The sequence below is a fragment of the Rhinatrema bivittatum genome, chromosome 2 (genome assembly GCF_901001135.1).
Source record: "Rhinatrema bivittatum chromosome 2, aRhiBiv1.1, whole genome shotgun sequence".
NCBI lineage: Eukaryota > Metazoa > Chordata > Amphibia > Gymnophiona > Rhinatrematidae > Rhinatrema > Rhinatrema bivittatum.
In genome coordinates this window covers 735,545,418-735,565,985 of record NC_042616.1, presented here as the reverse complement: position 1 = coordinate 735,565,985, position 20,568 = coordinate 735,545,418, and the positions used below count along the sequence as shown (strand labels likewise).

The window sequence follows — 20,568 nt, the reverse complement described above, 5'->3', positions numbered from 1 at the left end:
GCATACTTATCCCCATGAACATGTATATGTTTCTGGTTTGAGTAGCACAAGGACTTTAAGTGACTTAATATTGGCAAACTGCTTTTAAGTTCCATGCAGGGAAAATATCCATCAACTGACGGCCCTTTACTGAGATGAAAAAGGATTTATAGCAAGAAAACCTGCAGAGAACTGACAGTGAATGCAGAATAAATGTTCACTGCTCTTCAAAGCCTCCCTCTCCCCTCCTTGAGGTCAAGCAAGCTGTGATGAAGCAGGAAGTATGTTGCACCAATGGGAACCTCTGAACTACCCAGGAAGCAAAGAGGGTTCTGACCAATGGGGATAGAGGAGGGCTTCTGCTGAAAGGAAAGGACGGAAGCAATAGGGAGCTGGCAGTGAAAGGAGACAGGAGCTGGCTTTTGTGTGAATCCATGCAAAGAAATCTGAGGTGTGCTATACCAAGAGGAGCACTGCTGAGCACCAGTGAAAAAGAGAATATCTCAACAGGGGCACAGGGTCGAGTTGGGAATAAACTCTTCCCTTGCTGACCTTCCCTAGGGCAGGAGACACTGGCTGTAGTTTTTGCGGAGGGGGATGGTGTTCATCTGCTGAAAGAGCCAACAGATAAGTAAACCAACAAAACAATTTAAATCTTAACCCTAATAGTGGAACCAGAATGTGTTCCCTAAAGGTGTATTTCTTTACTGCAATGGTTCTCAACCTTTTTCCCATCTTGACACACCTGATGGACAATATTCAAATGTGTGATATACTGCTCGTTACAATCCACGGCGGAAATAAAAAAAATAATAATAATAATAAAAATAAAGGCCCAGTATTATTTTGATAAGAATGCCAAGGGAAAGATAAGTACTCTATCTGAACAGAAATTACATAAATAGTAAACCTCCCATACCAAAACAGCATCAACTTCCAGCACTCAAACGGTAACCACCTTACTTAAGAAAAGGCCTTAAAACACCAATACACCTCCTATTAGGAAAATGGAACAAGCCAGGCTGCTATAGAGCCCTATCAGAAACTACATGCCAGCAGAATACCTCACGTCTGTCACATGTGCCAGACCCCCCACCTAACAAAGAATAAAGAAACCATAAAGCATATCTAGAAACAATCAGACAAAAACTGAACTGGAAACCGCAACAAGCCAGAGAGATTGTATGCAGTGTAACAAAGGAAAAAGAGAAACATCACCAGTCCTCATAAAACAAATCAAGAAATATAAAATCAATAGCAGTAAAACCATACTAATAAAAAGATTTGGTTTCCAGACACCAATAAAATATTTCAAAACAGAAGACCCAAATTAAAAATAAGGATAAAAAAAATGCTTTCCTCTCCATACCTGGGAATATTTGATATCCAGGTGCCCTGAGATTGTTTTGAATTAGCAGCAGGGGGAGGTTTCTCCTCTCTCTCACACACATGCTCTCTCTCACTTACATAGGCTCTCAATCACGCACATATACAATTGCTCTCTCTCTCACTAACATAGGCTCTTTATTATACATGTACACACATGCTGTCTCTCACACACTTACATGCTTTCTCTCTCTCACACACAGGCTCTTTCACACACTTATACACATGTTCTTTCTCACAGGACAAGCAGGATGGTAGTCCTCACATATGGGTGACATCGTCAGGATGGAGCCCAATCACGGAAAACCTCTATCAAAGTTTCCAGAACTTTGACTGGCCCCTACTGGGCATGCCCAGCATGGCACTAACCCTGCAGCCAGCAGGGGTCCCCCTTCAGTCTTATTTTTTCCGCGCTGCAATAGCCTCGCGGTTTAGGAGCTCTGGAGATTCCTGACAGGAATTTTCCTCACAGAATTAACTAACGTTAAATTGCCCCACAGGGGTCCCTCCTCTAACTTCTCTCTAGCCGCGGTACTCCGGTAAGTTTTTTGACAGTTTTCCGTCGATTACCTTCGCGTTTGGCCCTTGCGCCTACTGGCCGTCATCTGTCCTGCGGCTCGATTTTTTTCTATGGCCATGGCGTCAGGGTTCCGCCGGTGCCTGGACTGTACTCGTACCATGTCTATCAGACCCTCATGGCATCTGTGTAATGTGTTTAGGCCGGGAGCATGATGTCCTGACTTGCACCAAATGTGCCCTCATGCGACGCAAGGCAAGGATGGAGAAGATGGGACTCCTCTTCCGTGCTCACACCCAGACACCGTCCATCGCATCGACGTCATCGGAACCGGCACCATCAACATCGCACCAGCATCGGCCACCATCCAGTGACAGTCCGCCATCGACGTCTTCACGGCCATCGGCGCCTGTTACTCCCCCTCGGGATCGAGGGGATCGTAGGGAGAAACATCGCCATCGGCATCATAAGACTCAGACCGTCGAGGGAGCGAAATCATCGACCTCGCCACCGTCCGAGCCACCATCGAAGAAACCCCGTCCAGGAATGGCACCGACCATTCCTGCGACCGGGGCATCGAGGCCACCCTCACCCAATCGGGGTTTGGGAGTCGCGATTCTGCCTGTAAAGGTGGTCCCTCCGACTGTGCCTCTGCCTCCCTCTTCTGTCTCGAAACCAGGGTTACTTGCTCCAGGTCTCCGGGAAGAACTGGACCGGCTGGTCCAGGAGGCCATCGACAAGACGATGCAACGACTCCAGGTCCCTTCGACACCGGCACTGATTGTGGAACCGGTCATCGACCCAATTCCAGCAGAGCTGGCACCGCTGCTATCCTTGTTGGAGGTGCTCATAACCGCCCTTCCACCGGTGGTTCCCGGGTCTCCGATGGCTCCGGTGCGCTCCCCGTTGATAGCTTCATCGGGAGGAGAAACGCTGTTCCGCATTCCTCCTTCGGGAGTTTTGCCTCAGCCATCGATGCCAATTCGTCCCTCGCTACCGATTCATTCATCAGGGGCGATAAGTACATTGGTGCCTTCGATACCGGCACCGATGCCCTCCAGGCCGTCCACGGTGCCCCCGGCGATTCCTTCAATTTTCTCGGAGCCTCTGCCGGGGCCTTCGGGTATCCAACCCCCCTTCTCGTCCTACAGGTCAGTCTGCTGTTCCTTATGACACCTGGGGTGATGATACTTCTTCAGACACTGATGACTTACCTTCACCTCCCTCTCCTACTGAAAGTAGAAAGCGTTCTCCTCCAGAGGACCTTTCTTTCATTAATTTTGTGAAGGAAATGTCTGAGTTGGTCCCTTTTCAGCTTCAGACAGAGCAGGATGATAGGCACCAGATGATGGAGTTGCTCCAGTTCCTGGATGCCCCTAAAGTGATCACTTCTATTCCCATTCATCAAGTTCTTCTTGACCTCCTCAAAAAGAACTGGGAAAATGCTGGATCCATTGCCCCAGTCCATAGAAAAGCTGACACTACCTATTTAGTGCAGTCAGCCCCCGGCTTTCAAAAATCTCAGCTCGACCACCACTCAGTTTATTTATTTATTTATACCTTTTTTTATACCGAAGATCAGGTAACAGAATTACTTATCAATCCGGTTTACATTACAACAGGTAGTAAACAATGACAACATATGTCTTACAATGAACAAGGGAGTGAACAACTTGGATAACATAACATAATATAACTAAGATCAGTAACAGTACGCACTATTAGAGCGAAACGAGGCCATGGGGAGGGAGATTTGCTAATAGGGGGAGGGGGGAGGAAGGTTGTTTGGGGGAGGGGGGGAGTAATTTATTATTGATGAGTAAAAAAAACATGAACATAGGTTCTGGGTGTCAACAGTATGAACAGTCTGTGGGAGCTGTGGAGGACTTAGTAAGTTAAGGGAATGCTTGACCGAACCAGTTGTGGTAGAATCGGCTCAAAAGAAAGCAAAAAGGACGAAGCCTCACTCGTCTACCCCTCCTGTTAAGGGAACACAAGTTCCTAGACAATATTGGTGGACGAGTGTTCCAAGGGGCCATGCTCATCTCCAGAATTGCTGCTTACCAGCTGTATATGACCCAATACAATAGGGTCATCTTCAAACAGATACAGGACTTCTCTGAAACCCTGCCTGAACAATTCCAAGACCAGCTTCAAATCCTTGTCAACAAGAGGTTTGAGGCAGGAAAGCATGAGATAAGAACAGCTTATGATATCTTCATTACCTCTACTAGAGTGTCTGCAGATGCCATTTCGGTAAGACGATGGGCCTGACCTTCGCCCAGAAGTACAAGACAGGCTATCTGACCTACCATGTGTAGGAGACAACCTGTTTGGTGAGCAGATCCAGCAAATGGTGGCTGAATTAAAGGACCATCATGAGACCCTTAAACAGCTCTCATCGATACCTTCCGACTTCCCCTCAAGACAGCCCTTCAGGAAGGACTCTAAGAAGTCATTCTTCCATCCAAGGAAGTACTATCCTCCACCAGCAAGGTCCCGAACTACGAGGCCTTATCAAAAGCCTCAGCCTCGCCAGGCCCAAAAGCAAAAGCCACAAGCAGCTCCCCAGCCGGGGCCTGCTTCAGGTTTTTTACTTTCACTTGGAGAGCAGCAGCCTGATTCCTCTGCCAAGCATACCAGTGGGAGGTCGATTGTGCCACTTTCACAACATGTGGCAATCAATCACAACCGACCAATAGGTGCTAGCAATCATTGCTCAGGGTTACCACCTAAACTTTCTTGCTCTTCCACCGGACTCACCACCTCTGCAGGCGTGGAGAGTATCTGACCACTCTGTCCTTCTGGAGCAGGAGGTTTCCCTTCTCCAGTTAAGAGCAATAGAACCCATCCCACTCTCACAGCAAGGCCTAGGGTTCTATTCCCGGTACTTTTTGATCCCCAAAAAATCCAGAGGGGCTTCGTCCAATTCTGGACCTACGTGCTCTCAACAAGTACCTCCAGCGGGAAAAGTTCAAGATGGTAACCTTGGGCTCGCTTCTACCTCTTCTACAAAGAGGAGACTGGCTCTGCTCTCTGGACCTCCAGGACGCATATACACACATCACGATCACTCCAACTCATCGCAAGTACCTCTGCTTTTTAATAGACCCAAAGCACTATCAATAGAGTGCTTCCCTTCGGCCTAGCGTCTGCACCACGAGTCTTCACCAAATGCCTCGTAGTTGTAGCAGTTTTCCTCAGGAAAGAAGGTGTGCACGTCTACCCCTATCTGGACGACTGGTTAATCAGGGCTCCAACCCAGCAAGCCGCTCGGTCGTCCCTCGATTCCACCCTACACACTCTAATTTCTCTGGGATTTCTTGTCAATTACGGGAAATCTATTTAATCCCATCTCAAAACTTGTCGTTCATTGGGGCAGACTTGGACACTTTACAGGCAAAAGCATTTCTATCTCGACAACAAGCGCTAACACTCGTGGCCCTCGCTCACCAGTTGCAGTCTCAACATACAGCAACAGCTCGCCAATTCCTCGTCCTGCTAGGACCCATGGCGTCCTCCGTCCATGTTACACCAATGGCCCGCCTGGCCATGAGACTCATGCATTGGACTCTGAGGTCACAATGGATTCAAGCTGTTCAGCCTCTGTCGACCATTGTCCACATCACCAACTCACTCTGTCTGTCTTTCGCCTGGTGGAAAGATCAGACCAATCTCCTCCAGGGACTGCCTTTTCAAGTGCCAGATCCTCAACTCATTCTCACCACAGACGCTTCCAACCTCAGGTGGGGAACCCACATGGACAATCTTCAGACACAAGGATCTTGGTCTCCAGAGGAAGCCAAACATCAAATAAACTTCCTAGAACTTCGAGCAATGCGATATGCTCTCAGGGCTTTTCAGGAACGCCTATCAAATCACCTCATCCTGATTGAGACAGACAAACCAGGTGGCCATCTGGTACATCAACAAGCAGGGAGGCACAGGCTCCTTCCTCCTGTGTCAGGAAGCTGCGCAGATTTGGGCAGAAGTGCTCTCCCACTCGATGTACCTCAGGGCCACCTACTTGCCGGGAGTGGACAATGTCTTGGCAGACAAACTGAGTCGCGTCTTCCAGCCACACGAGTGGTCTCTCAACCCCTCGGTAGCATCCTCAATCTTTCGCCAATGGGGATACCCCCAGATAGACCTCTTTGTGTCCCCTCAGAACCACAAAGTGGACAATTACTGCTCCCTCATTCGGAGTGAGCGCTCTCAGCCCAGAGATGCATTCTTCCTCTCGTGGGCAACCGATCTGCTCTATGCATTCCCTCCCCTTCCTCTTCTTTCGAAGACTCTCGTGAAGCTACGTCAGGACAAAGGAACCATGATCCTGATAGCACCTCACTGGCCACGCCAAGTGTGGTTTCCCATACTCCAGGATCTCTCCATCTGCAGGCACATTCCCTTGGGAACGGACCCGCATCTGATCACTCAAAACGACGGCTGCCTACGCCATCCCAATCTTCAGGCCTTGTCCCTGACAGCATGGATGTTGAAAGGTTAATCCTTCAACCTCTTAACCTTTCAGATTCAGTTTCTTGTGTCCTGATTGCTTCACGGAAGCCTTCCACAAGAAAATCTTATTCCTATAAATGGAAAAGGTACACATCATGGTGCACTTCGCAGTCCCTTGATCCCTTTTCCTGTCCAATCCCAAGGTTTTTGGACTATCTCTGGCATTTGTCAGAGTCAGGTCTAAAAACTTCTTCTATCAGAATGCATGTCAGTGTGGTAGCCGCCTTCCTTAAAGGTGTCGGGGATGTCCCTATATCAGTATAACCCCTCATAACACGATTTTTAAAGGGCTTGCTCCATATCAAGCCTCCTTTACGTCCTCCGGCCCCTTCTTGGGACCTTAATCTGGTTCTTGGTCGGCTCATGAAAACTCCAAAACTCCATTCGAGCCTCTTCACTCTTCACGTGGAAAGTGATTTTCCTTTTAGCTATCACTTCAGCTCGCAGGGTTAGTGAGTTACAGGCCCTAGTTACCTATCCGCCTTACACTAAACTCCTGCAGGACCAGGCGGTAGTCCGCCCTCACCCTAAGTTTTTACCCAAGGTAGTTTCGGAGTTTCACATTAATCAATCCGTCATACTACCTACCTTTTTTCCCAGGCCCCATTCCAATCCAGGGGAATGGGCTCTGCATACCCTTGACTGTAAACGGGCTCCAGCTTTCTATCTAGACCGTACACTTGCCCACAGGAAGAGCACTCAGTTATTCGTCTCTTTCCATCCCAACAAATTAGGGCAACCTGTGGGTAAGCAGACTCTCTCCTCCTGGTTGACGGACTGCATATCTTTTTGCTACCAGCAAGCAGGTATTCCTTTTCAAGACCGTGTTAAAGCACACTCTGTGAGGGCCATGGCGACTTCAGTAGCACACCTAAGATCGGTGATGCTTCCTGACATTTGCAGGGCTGCCACCTGGAGCTCTCTCCATACCTTCGCAGTCCACTATTGCTTGGACAAAGCCGGAAGACAAGATTCCATCTTCGGCCAGTCTGTCCTGCGTAACTTGTTTCCAACGTGACGTACCAACACCCTTCCGCCTGCCCGGTGGGTTCAGGATGCCCTCTACCAAATTCCACCCCAGTTGTTGTGCCTGTTGCACACCTTTGGGTACATTTGGTGCATGTTTGGACATCCTCAGCTCTGTGCTCACCCATATGTGAGGACTACCATCCTGCTTGTCCTGTGAGAAAGCAAGTGTTGCTTACCTGTAACAGGTGTTCTCACAGGACAGCAGGATATTAGTCCTCACGAAACCCGCCCGCCGCCCCGCGGTGTTGGGTTCACAACGTTTTGTTTTATTTTTTCGGCACTGCCTGTAGCTATCAAATAAGACTGGCTGCAGGGTTAGTGCCATGCTGGGCATGCCCAGTAGGGCCAGTCAAAGTTCTGGAAACTTTGATAGAAGTTTTCCGTGATTGGGCTCCATCCTGATGATATCACCCATATGTGAGGACTAACATCCTGCTGTCCTGTGAGAACACCTGTTACAGGTAAGCAACACTTGCTTTCTCTCACTTAATACACAACTAAAACAGCCTAACTTCTCTGCAGATTACACATTGGAAAGGGTCTAGCATAAAACAATAAGAACATAAGAAATTGCCATACTAGGTAAGACCAAGGGTCCATCAAGCCCAGCACCCTGTTTCTAACAGTGACCAATCCAGACTACAAGTACCTGGCAAGTACCAGATCACTGAGTCGATCACTCAAAATTAGAAATATAAATTCCAGCAGAAGACAATCAGTAGGAAAACAGTTTCTCATTTTTTATACCTGCTACATAAGGATTTCTTGCAGTCCGTGCCTAAAATTCTAAACAGATTGAGCAGATCAGAGCAAAAAATAGAACTGACTAAAAATAGAAGCTATTTCATAATTCATTACAATGGTAATGTGAAGGGGAAAGAGGATGACAGAAGGGACAGTAGAATTCTGTTTGGTAGCAAGTTTTATTTTAGTGTTGAAATGTTTGATCATTTTAATTTGAAAAAGTCTTGTGTTCCTAAAATGTTCCTAGATTTTCCCGTTTAGTATACTGATCCTAATTATATAAGAAATTTGGATGGTGATATGGAGTAATATTAAAGATATACTGAATATCCAGTGTGAGCTTTCATTTCAAATTGTTTGGAAATTAATTGCAATTATGGAAGACTTCTGCCAGTAATATGAAATTAATAAATACTTTACTATCCTGGCCTTAAAACAAATCCAAAACAGCTGAAAGAGACATTTCCTTCATAGAGGTGCATGCTTGGTGGAATATAGTATGTTTTACATACAGATATGAAGCGCTGAAGCTGAAAAACGATAGGAAATCGGGAAACCTGAAGATTACTGTTCATTCCATGTATTGTAATTGCAACCCTTTTTTGTGGTATCATTAGATAAATGACCATGTACTTTATGGTAGTATGCTACAAGTTATATTTATTCAATATATATACAAATTCTTGTGAATTCAATAAAAATAATATAAGAGCAAATATTCTTTAATAACTACCCAATTTCTTTATATGCTTAAGTGTTTTACACATGGAATTACGCACTCCAGGTTATACAATTGCAAACATGTACTTCCTGGGCTTTCAAGACATTTATCTCTAAAAATTACAGTAGCAGCAGAAAGTTTTAACATTTTTTTTTGTAGAGAGATGCTGTGTAATCCACTTTGGTCCTACCTTTTTGGAAAGATGGAATATCAAATGCTTAGAAATAAAATAAATCAGAGTTGCTTACCTGTAACAGATGTTCTCTTAGAACAGCAGGATGTTAGTCCTCACACATGGGTGACATCATCTGATGAAGTCCGGCCTGGGAGACTTATGTCAAAATTTCTAGAACTTTGACTGTCACACTGAGCATGCCTAGCATGCCACTATCCACGCATCCATGCGGGGTCCCTCTTCAGTCTCGTAACATAGAATTATGAAAAAATAAAATAAACATAGGAGAAACCCAACTCCGTGGGGTGATGGGGAGGTTTTGTGAGGACTAACATCCTGCTGTCCTAGGAGAACACCTGTTACAGGTAAGCAACTCTGTTTCCTAGGACAAGCAGGTAGCCCTCATACATGGGTGAATCCCTAGCTATAGGCAGTCCACGAAGACAAAACGACCAACAGACACTTATCCAGTTGCCAACTGGCACAACAGTAGGGCTGTTGGTAACAGAGAGAGACAGCTTGAACCCAAAAAAGGGCTGAAGGTAGGAAGAGTTGGGGTTTACAGCTGAAAGAGATTCCGGAGGACAAACTGACCAAAGTTACTGTTGCATCAGCCATCCCTGTCCAGACAGTAGTGAGAGGTGAAAATGTAGAGAGAACTCCACGTCACAGCCTTGCAGATCTCGTCCATGGGGACTGCTCTCAAGTGGGCCATAGAAGTTGCCATGGCTCTGACAAAATGAGCCTTGACATGACCCACAAGCTGCAGTCCTGCCTGAGTATAGCAGAAGAAGATGCAACTCCTAATCTATTCCTATCAAAAGAGATGAAGAGTTGCCTAGATTACCTATGGCCTGCTGTTCTCTTCAAGTAGAAGGCTAAGGCTCTCTTGCAATCCAGACTGTGCAGAGTCCGTTTACCCTGGTGTGAATGAGGCCTGGAAAAAAACGTGGGCAGGATGATTGACTGGTTAAGATGGAACTACATCACCACCTTGAAGCTCACGAACTCTGCTCGCTGATGTGACCGCAACCAAAAATATGACCTTCCAGGTCAGGTACTTGAGGTCACAAAAACGCAGCGGCTCGAAAGGAGTTTCCTTGAGCTGAGCCAATGCCATATTAAGATCCCAGGACACCACAGGAGGCTGCAGGGAAAGCTTCAGCTGAAGCAGACCCTATATAAAGTGACCCACAATGGGTTGCAGAGATGGGCAAATCATCCACACCCTGGTGGTAGGCATGATCACACTCACATGTACCCTAATGGAGTTGGTCTTTAAGCCAGCATTCAGAAGGTGCAGGAGGTAATCAAGCAGCTTTGGTGTGGAGCAGGAGAACTGATCCAGGCCACGGTGCTCACACCAGGTGGAAAACCTCTTCCACTTTAGGCCATAAGACTTCCAAGTAGAAGGCTTCCTTGAAGCCACCAGGACTTAAGACACATAGAGAGGTTGAAGGGCTGCAGAATCAACCTCTCAACACCCAGGCCATCAGAGACAAGGCCCAGAGGTTGGGATGGCGCTGCCTCCCCCAATCCTGCATGATGAGGTCTGGGGAGGTCCCCAGACTGATCAGTTCCTGGAGGGGAGAGATCCTGCAAGATTGGGAACCAGATCTGCCTCAGCCAATGAGGGGCTATGAGGATCATAGTTTCCCTGTCCTGTCAGAGCTTCAGGAGAGTCTTCATCACCAGGGGAAGTGGAGGATGCACGTACAGAAGGCCCTTGCCCCAATGGAGGGCAAAGGCATCTGAGACTGGTTTGCCATACCCCCTGTACAGGGAGCAGAATTGATCCACCTTCCTGTTGCAGGGGGATGTTAACAGATCCACATTTGGGGTTCCCCAGAGGTGGAAGATCAGATCCACCGCTGCTTGTTTCAGGGACCACTCATGGGATCTGAAGGCTTGACTCATCCTGTCTGCCACCACATTCTCTGCCCCTGCTAAATATGACTCGGAGTACCATGCCCTGGGACAGAGCCCAAGACCCAATCTGAGCTGCTTCTTGGCACAGAAGGAACAACCTCGTACCTTCCTGCTTGTTGATATACCACATCACAACCTGATTGTCTGTCTAGATCAAGACACTTTGAGGACCAGCCGATATCTGAACGCCCAGAGCATGTACCGGATCACGTGAACCTCCTGGAAGTTGATTTGACACTGTGCTTCCTGAGTGGCCCACAGGCCCTGGATGTAGAGCCCTTCCACATGGGCACAGCACCCCAGGCTGAACACATCAATATAGTAATCTGAAAAGGCACCCCCTGCTCCAAGTTGGAAAGACTCTCCCACCAAGCCAAGGAAACCTGGAGAGGTGGTGTAATATGAATGCGGATGTGTAGGTCCTGGGTGGCCTGCCACCACTGGGACCATAAGGTCCATTGAGCTCTGCACATATGTAAGTGAGAGAACGGAGTAACATGGATGGTTGCAGCCATGTGTCCCAAGCGGCACATGTGATTTGCTGAAATTTGCTGGCTCTGGCGGACCATTCCCGAATGGATACCAACAAGAGCGCCTAATCGTCGGGAACAAACGCTCAGGTCTGAACTATGTCCAACCAGGCGCCACTGAAGCTCTGCTGTGTGACTGGTCGAGATGAGACTTCAGGTAGTTGAGACCCCAGAGACTCCAACACACGAATGGTCACGTGCAGGGACCGCACTGTTTATTTATTTATTTATTTATTTATAATTTTTATATACCGACATTCTTACATTAAAATGCAAATCATACCAGTTTACATTACATTACATTACGGTTCCCTCCTGGGTGAGGCTGTTGAGCCAATTGTCCAGGTAGGGCAACACCTGCACCCCCAATTTGCGGAAGTGCGCACTCACTACGGTCAGACTCTTGGTGAAGACACGTGGGGTCAACGCCAGACCAAAAGGCACCCTGTACTGAAAGTGTCACTCGCCAACCATAAACCGGAGATACGTCCTGTGACCATGGAATAACTCGATGTGGATGTAGGTGTCTTTCAGATCGAGGAAGCAAAGCCAATCTTCTCTTTGTAGGAGAGGAATCAGGGTGTCCGAGACCATCTTCAACTTTAGACTTTTTAGAAACCTATTCAAGGCTCTCAAGTCTGGATAGGACGGAGTCTCCCTGTTCTCTTTGGAATCAGTAAATATCAGGAGTAAAACCCCCACCACCACTGTTCCAGCGGAATGGTTTCGACGGTCCTGGCTGTTACGAGAGTGCCGAACTCCTCCAACAGTATATCCTGCTGCAAGGACTTGACCCCTAGGTAACTCTGGACCAATAGTCCCGAAAGAAGCGCAGCTAGCCCCTGACCCAGGGGGTCGTGTGACAGGGGTGCAGGTGATTGACTTATGCTCCCTCGCAGCCAGTCAAAACCATGTAGTGGGGCTTACTTGGGGTACCATTGAGGCTTGGGAGCCTGTTGCTGTCTAGGGCGGGCCCAAGAGCTCACCCGCTGGGACCGGGTGCAAGAAGCAGGAGGGTAGTATTTCCTCTGGTGGTAAAAGGACCTCCTTGGGCCCTGACGCGAGGACTTGCTGGCTGAGGACGGCAGGTCAGAGGTACTGGTAGAGAGAGGCTGCAGGGTCTCCTGATTATCCTTTAAGGTGAGGGTTGCTGTGGCTCATCACCAAAGAGGTTTTCTCCAGTACACGGCAGGTCCGCAAGCCTCTCCTGCACCTCTGGGCCATCTGACGGGCACCAATACCTGTGGCCGCCACACTCATCGCTGTCTCACACATAATAGGTGGAATGCACCTCATGCTTGCTGCATTACAGACTCTGCTGGACGACTGAGAGAGTGTCCTGCTGGGGCAGGCGCTAGGTCAGGTCCTGTATGTGCTTCCAGAGGTTCCAAGAATATTGCGTCACATAAAGCTTGTAGGAAGTGATGTGGGCAATCAACATGGCGCCCTGAAACGCCTTCCAATCCAGCACCCTGTTTTCCCATACAGAAGAAGTGGAGGCATGGGTGCGAGAGCACTTGGACTTTTTAAGGGTGGACCCCACTACCACCAACTGGTGTGGGAGCTGATGCTTTTCAAACCCCATAGCATGCTGGACTAGGTACACTACTTTGGCCTTCCTGTTCACCAGAGGCACAGAAATAGGGTGTTCCCAGATCCTACAGAGTAACTCCTTGAAAATCTCATGGACGGGAACAGCCAATACTTCCTTATGAACATCCATGAACTAGAGAACCTCTAGCATTTTGTGCCTGGCATCCTCCTTCGTAAGAAGTTGAAACAGAATGGCTTGAGCCATGACCCGCACAAACCCAACTAAAGTTAAATCCTCCTGTGGGGACCGGAACCACTCCTCCTGAGGAGATGGGTCTGAGGAAAGGTCACCAGAGTCATCAGAGGAAGACTTGAGGTATCATCCCCACCACAGGTCATACGGAGCAGCAGCAGCATCACTAAGATCACCTGGTGACAATCATAGGAGGGGGGGCAAGCCCAGGCCCTTCGAGGAATCCACAATGGGAATGGCATCAGAAGAAGGCAGCGATAGTGGCTGATTGGGGCATTGATGGCCTGGGCACCTGCATCAGCTGTGTACAGCGCGCCGATGAGAACGTCAAGGCACTCCAGTAGCGGCACTAACACCAAAGGTACAGGCTCCAACACTGGTGGAGCAGACGGCTCGATGCCCTACAGGGCTCGAACAACCGCTAATTGCACCTGGCATTCCAGCTCCTCTTTGAAGGCCGCTGATGACAGGACGAACTGAGGAGGCGGCAGCGGCGTAGGCATATCTCCCTCAGAGCCCCAAGGGAGATCGGTGTCCGGCACCGGAATCGTTGGGGATTGCCTTGGTCCCACGGCCTCAGTGGAAGGCTATACCTCCTCACTGCAGGGTTGCTTCGGGGGCATCACAGCAGGAGCTGGTGCCAACCCAAACACAGCACCGTCCAAGAATGGAGACCGGTGGCGATGTTTTATGGGTTTCCCACAGTGCTCGGCCCAGTATTCCCCCAACACTGAGGGCGAAGGACATGATCCAGATCTCGAGCGCAAGGAGACCGCTTACGGCTGATTCCTGGCACCCCTCTCCGCTGATGGCCCCAGCGAGGGGTGATGTCCATTGGTTCCTCCCAGCCTTGCAGCGTTGATGCTTCCAATGCCATTGTCATAGGTTCAGACTTCCTGGTCCTAAACAGCTTCTCCATCTTGTCCAGGTGGGCGTGCCGGCCTGTGGGGTCATTTGGTTGCAAAAACGACACCTCCGAACGTCTTGCGATGCCCCCCCCCCCCCCCCCCCCCCCCCGGCAAAGGGTACACACCTCGTGCTGATCTGTGAGGGACATAATCCGATGGTACTGGGGGCACTGATGAAAACCTGACAACACCATGCAGAAAACTAGCTAGCGAGCGGTCAATGGCCGTCTGCCCCTGAAGGACACTGCTACCAGAAGGTAAAAACTTACCTCGCCACCAGCTAACTAAAATCGGGAGGAATGGAGAGGGACCCATTGCAGAAAATACGTTTTCTGAAAGAAAAAGCATGAGCTCCACAACCACGAGACAGCTCCGTGGAAAAGAAGACTGAAGAGGGACCCCGCATGGATAGTGCATGCTCAGTGTGACAGTCAGTTATAGAAATTTTGATAGAAGTTTTCCGTGCCGGGCTCCATCGGATGATGTCACCCATGTGTGAGGACTACCATCCTGCTTGTCCTAAGAAAAATAAAAGTATTATCAAGAATAAGTAGGTTGTATCCTCCGTTATATTTAGTTACAACTGCAAAATCCTGTCATGTTTTTTAAATATACAGTATTGGATGTTGAATGAAAAAGATCATCTTGTAAGAAGCTTAATATGAAATTACATTTTTTCTCACAGACACCATTTTCAAAAAATTCTGTAGATAACTAATTAAAATTAAAGGACAGTATATTAACCTCTCATGGACTAGCATTCTAGATTTGTATTGATGTGTTAAAACACTGAATGTGGTTGTCATAAAGGGATTTCCTTTTGTATGTTTTTAGGGTCATGTAGTTATGGGTAACAATGCAGTCTCACCTTACCAACAAGTAATTGAAAAGACCAAAAGCTTGTCTTTCCGCAGTCAGATGTTGGCTATGAACATAGAGAAGAAATTGAACCAGAATACCAGGGCTGAGGTAAGTAGTAGTTCATATGTTGATTGTGCTTTTTCGTTGGCTAAAAGCCTTACCTACTCACTTATTTGTACAGAATTGAATCTGATTGACTTCTACTCCAGATGAGGCTACATTTTTCTGTTCATAAAATTTTGGCAAGACAATGGAGAATTTCAGTATTTGAGTTCTCTGTACAATTAAAATATTAATAAATTGGACTTTCCTTTTGAATTATATCTGTTTCTTTAGTAACTAAACTAATATAGCAGAATAACATAAATAAGAGGTTCCAGAAAACATCTGGCACATTAAACAGGCAATGAAAAATGAGGTCGTCACAACTTTTTGATACAGAGTTAATGTGAGTGGGATTTAATGTCACAAAATATAATTATATTACATCTACCAGCAATAAAAAGTGTGGTATAAGTCTTGAGTATGACACACAGGATGCCTGGTTTACAAAGCAAGATCGTGAGGAAAGGAAATTTTATAGTTACATGCTTGAGTAACTGTGCACTGACAGTTGCATAGTTAATAACAAATCATATGGAAATAGATATCAAGGGTGATCACAAGGCTAAAATTTAGAGAAACACAAGGACCCATTTCCGGGGGGAATTAGTGCAGCAAAAAAAAGCAGTTTCAAATGCTTTTATTGAAAGGGTAAAACTTTCTTGTTGACCCTCCATTTTAAATATACGCGACCTGCAACTTACTTTTGCTGTAATCATATATGTAGTAAGACAGCGACATGCATTAATTTTAATTATCAGTAATTCTATATTTCATTATCAAGTACAGTTTTAAATTTCTTGTCTAATTATATAATTATATATGGTGCATCATGTTCCCTCTCTTGCCATGTTTAAATCCCATCTAAAACTCACATTTTTTAAACCACTTTTAAATTTTATGCTGCCTTGTCTGCTTTTAGTCTTAACTAACTTTTTTTTCTTTTAACCAAGTCTCTTGTCCTGTCTGTTGGTCTTATTAGATGTAAACTCTGTTGAGCAGGGACTGTCTTTTTGTATATTTGTACATCATAATGTATGTCGTGTAGTGCTATAGAAATGTTAAGTAATCATTTATTAATACATTAACTAGCATTAATATAATCCCATATAAATTGCTTGATTACACTGGGGAACACAATTTTCGTTGAGTTAGATCTGACAATTGTTTTTGACTAACTTTTGACATCTGAATCAAAAAATGACCCCAGTTTTTCTCTATCACGTCAACTTTTTAAGGTACAGGATACCCTCCCTTTGTCCCAAAAATCATACATAATGTGCATACAAAAATAAAAGAAAAAATTACCTGAATATACTGTTTATTATTTTATTCATACAAAGGCTATATATTGTTACTGTAAGTCAAACTGTGTACAAGTAGTAAAGTTCTGCTAACAAACATACATATTGAGGTAAAAATTTATGCTAATAGCTTTTCCAGAGGTGTTCAATCTGTGGATAACCTCGCTAGATGCTCCAACAATATTCAGCCATCACATGTACATCCCATCTACCCTGATACCGTGCTTCCATGACCTTCAAATCTTGGTGGAATCGTTCACCTTGCTCCTCACTGACTGCACCAATGTTTTTCGGGAAGTCAGCAAGATGGCTATGCAGAAAATGCACCTTGATGCTCATGTTGCAACAAAGCATTTTGAAGCTCTCCAAGAGTTTCTGGACAATTTCGGTGTAATTCTGTGCTTGTATATTTCCAAGAATGTCCTTGACAAGGTTTTTGAATGATAACCAAGCATTCTTTTGGAATTCTGACATTGTCCCCAAACCTATCGCAGTTTACTGTAATACCTATGCGGAGCGCTAAGAGAGCGCACTTTGCGATAAACATCCTATTACCATAAAACACGCCCCTTTTCCTATTGCATGCGATATTTAGTGCATTTTGATAAATCCACGCCTAAGATAGGCTGTAGAGAAAAAACTTGACGTGATAGAAGAAAACTAATTGCAGTTTTGAAATCAGCATGCCTATTTAAGTCTAAAACAGCTGAAAAATCGAACTCAACAGGAATTATTTTAAAAATTGTTCCCCAATGTTATAGTTTGGCCAGCCCATGGCATAGAATTGTAGTGTTGTGATGCAGCAAATTCTGGTTTGAATTTGCCTGATGGTGTCACCTAGGCTTGGGTACTCTAGAAAGGCTGCATCTTGAAGTGTGACGAAGGAATATGGTTGCTGCTACTACAATTTTTAAAAGTTAATTTTACCATTTTTTTTTGTAGAGATGTGCAATACAATCCACGTTGGGCCTACCTTTAGGAAAAGACAAAATATCAAATGATTATAAATAAAATAAAAGTATTATCAGGAATAAGTAGGTTATAGCCTAAGAAGTTTGTGAAACACCAGTGTAGACTGCACCCCCAGATGGCTCTACCCAGTGCATGTCATATTGCCCTTTTTATAACTGTGATGATCCAATGAGAAACTCTGATAAGTTGATACAAATTGTGTAGAAATCAGAATAAATTGTTCAGTAGAAGGAGTAACAGAATATAATGTCAAGACACATGCTAGCAAACAAATACCAAAGAATCTCTTTGGATATCATTTTAGTTCTTAAAAAGTGCATGATATTGATGCTAAGAGATTACAGGCATTACAAAAATAATAAACGTAATAGTAACGAATGACTTGTTTCCTCGTATTAACTAGGAATATTAACCTTTAGGACATAATAGTTTTGGTTCTGTCAGCTAGCCAGCATGAATTAGCCACAATGTGTGGGTGAAGTCATCCAACAACACCAACATGGACCCAGTTCTTGGAACTTGGTAAAGACTTTACTGAGCATGCCTGGGAATTCCCATTGATGCACACTGCCTTGTGAGCCCCTCAGTCTTTCTTTGGTTCAGGCTACCATATGGTGTGTCCCCGTCTTAAAATATATTTCAGCATTTTGGCCTTATGTCGTGTTATTGCCTCATTGCTTTTTCTATGTCATTTTTTTATTTTTGGGCCACTCTAAAACAGAACTTTTAAGTTTTAACAAAATGAAAATCAGGATGACTATGGAAAAGTCCAAGGCCTAGAAGTCCACAATCAGTGGCTTCAAAGCTTGTATCCTTGGGTGTTGCATGCCATCTGTTATTGCTGCCTGAGTTCAGATCATGCCTCTACTACAGCTGTGGTTGAATGTCCCCCTAGGGCGCAGCAGCACTGTGGCCTAAGGAAGGTGCCTGCAGGTAAAAGCCCAAAGACTTGGTGTAAGGCTGAGCAACAGAACTGCTCCTTGTCTAGGAGCGAGGCATCATCAGACTCTCAGCATGGGAAGGTGAGATGGGATTCTTCCCCATCTTAATCCTGCAAGCATAGGAAAGCTATCCCATCTCTCACCATAATCAATCCCAGATCTACCTCAGATCAGGGATTGAGTGTAGCATGGAAAACGTAGTGCCAAAAAGAACGCCCAAAAGAAGCAAGCATTTGATGCCATCCCTCTTGAGGTTAAAGAAAATATAAGTGCTCTTGGTACAGGGGTCCACTGGACCTGGCATCGATTCAATTTTCAGGCAGGAAATAGCCTTGATGGCACAAGTCCCATCGTTCTTTATGGCACGGAAGATTCCCACGATGCTGAGTCATTTGTTTTACTTGGATCCGGTGCTAGCTAAGGCACCCTCCATGTCATCTGCACTGAATTCCTAGTCTAAGTTGCTGATGTTGGGTTGTGGCAAGAGGAGTAATTGGCACCTACCATGGATCGAAGATCATTCTGGAAGTGTCAATGCAGTTTAACTAATTTATATAGCAGATGTTGTTTGTGTTATATAACTTTTATTATTTGCTTGAATTATTTTATTAGCCTTATATACCAGTTTTTATTTAGATAGAGCTAATATTTGTTTTTAACTATTTAATTTGTATATTGCTTGATTTACAACAGTAATAAATTGCAATCAATCAAGAAATAAACTGAACTATGGTGCAGAGCACCTCTGAGGTGGCCGCTGCTGTGGCACAGCTTTCCTTCATGGCTGTGTAGACAACCCTTAGTAATTGATGAACAAATTTGGGTTTCTGAAGAAGATATATCTCCTCCAACAGTGCAGCGGGATCTCAGGTAGATGCCAACATTGTCTGCTGGTGGTCCAAGCCTTTCCAGGTTTAAGGGTGATGCAACTAACCTGCCACTCAATAGTAGCGAAGTCAGCATTGAAACATTTTAGCCCACATGAACACTCCAACTCTCCTGGGAAGGACACAGATGTTTTGGATGTGTTTGGGGGGGGAGAAAGTTCTTCCAAAAGTCCATGCTGAGTGCCCGAATTGTGGCTCACTAGCTCTACATGGTGCAGTATCTGCACAAATGCATGCAAAAGCTAAAACCGCTGATGGATTTGACCAACCCAGAGCAAGCTGGCTTCTGTCTCTCAGTGGAAGAATGTGAGAAGCACCTTATCTATTCCATTTATAAAGTTTTTATACTGCAGCTAGTACTTTGGCTGCTTCTGTAAGAGTTCTACAGCTTGCAAGTAAGTAGCCTCAGAGAAGATGTGTATGATTGTTCTGTGGATGTGCCCTATACAGGGTCAATTTATTTGGAGACAAAGTTCAAGAGACAGTGAACATCAGTTTCCCTAGCAGTCACTCTCAGCTGTGGTGGGAGACCAACCAGATCCTGCCTTATTTGTCTGTATATTCTCTATAAGTGTCTATTCTTCAAAATACATCTCTTCTGCTCTATTCATTGTCATTGAGCTCCTTCCACTTTGCAACATCTGCTCGCTGAGATTAACAGAGGGAAAAGCATCACCCAAAGGCTCAGCAACAGATGTAGTCTAAGCTCAGGACAAGTTTTTAACAGCCTTGAGACCCACCTCTAGTGGAATAGATTTGTATCTCCAAGGACCCCAGTGGGTTCTGAAAATTGTGAACGATAGCTACAGTTTACAGTAATTTTCCTCTGATCCAGTGGACTTCAATTTTCAGCTCTGACCCTTCTCAAGCTACCCAACTGAAAATGGAGTTGCTTCTTCAGCAGAAGATGGTTGAACCTCTCTTCAGAAGTGTTGCCAGGAATTATATTCCAGGTATTTCCTAGCCCCCCAAAAGGTTTAAGGGATTAAAACCTATACTAGACGTGGAGACTGAGCAAGTTGATTGTGTGGGAGAGGTTCAACATGGGGATTAGATGTGTGCTCTGGATGTGAAAGATTCTTATGCTCTCATCACTATGCACCTTGCCTATTGGAGGTTCCTCAGATATGTGGTGAAGGACATCTACTGCCAATACAAAGTGCTCCCCTTCAGCAGCTCTGTGGCCCTGAGAGTGTTTACAAAATGCCTTGCAGTAAAGATGGCACAGCTTCACCAGTGTGGAATCTGTGTATTCCTATACCTGGACATTGGCTGGTGT

At 45.7% G+C, this 20,568-nt stretch overlaps 1 protein-coding gene across 2 annotated transcripts in view; it reads left to right on the top strand.

Annotated features, from left to right (window-relative positions):
• The window catches only part of EIF3E (eukaryotic translation initiation factor 3 subunit E), a 259,621-nt gene that overhangs the window by 228,452 nt on the left and 10,601 nt on the right, over positions 1–20,568 (top strand). For both annotated transcript variants that reach the window (XM_029591900.1, XM_029591899.1), the window contains one exon: positions 15,057–15,191. In XM_029591900.1, coding sequence (XP_029447760.1) covers positions 15,057–15,191 — 135 coding nt within the window. The remainder of the gene's footprint in view (positions 1–15,056; positions 15,192–20,568) is intronic.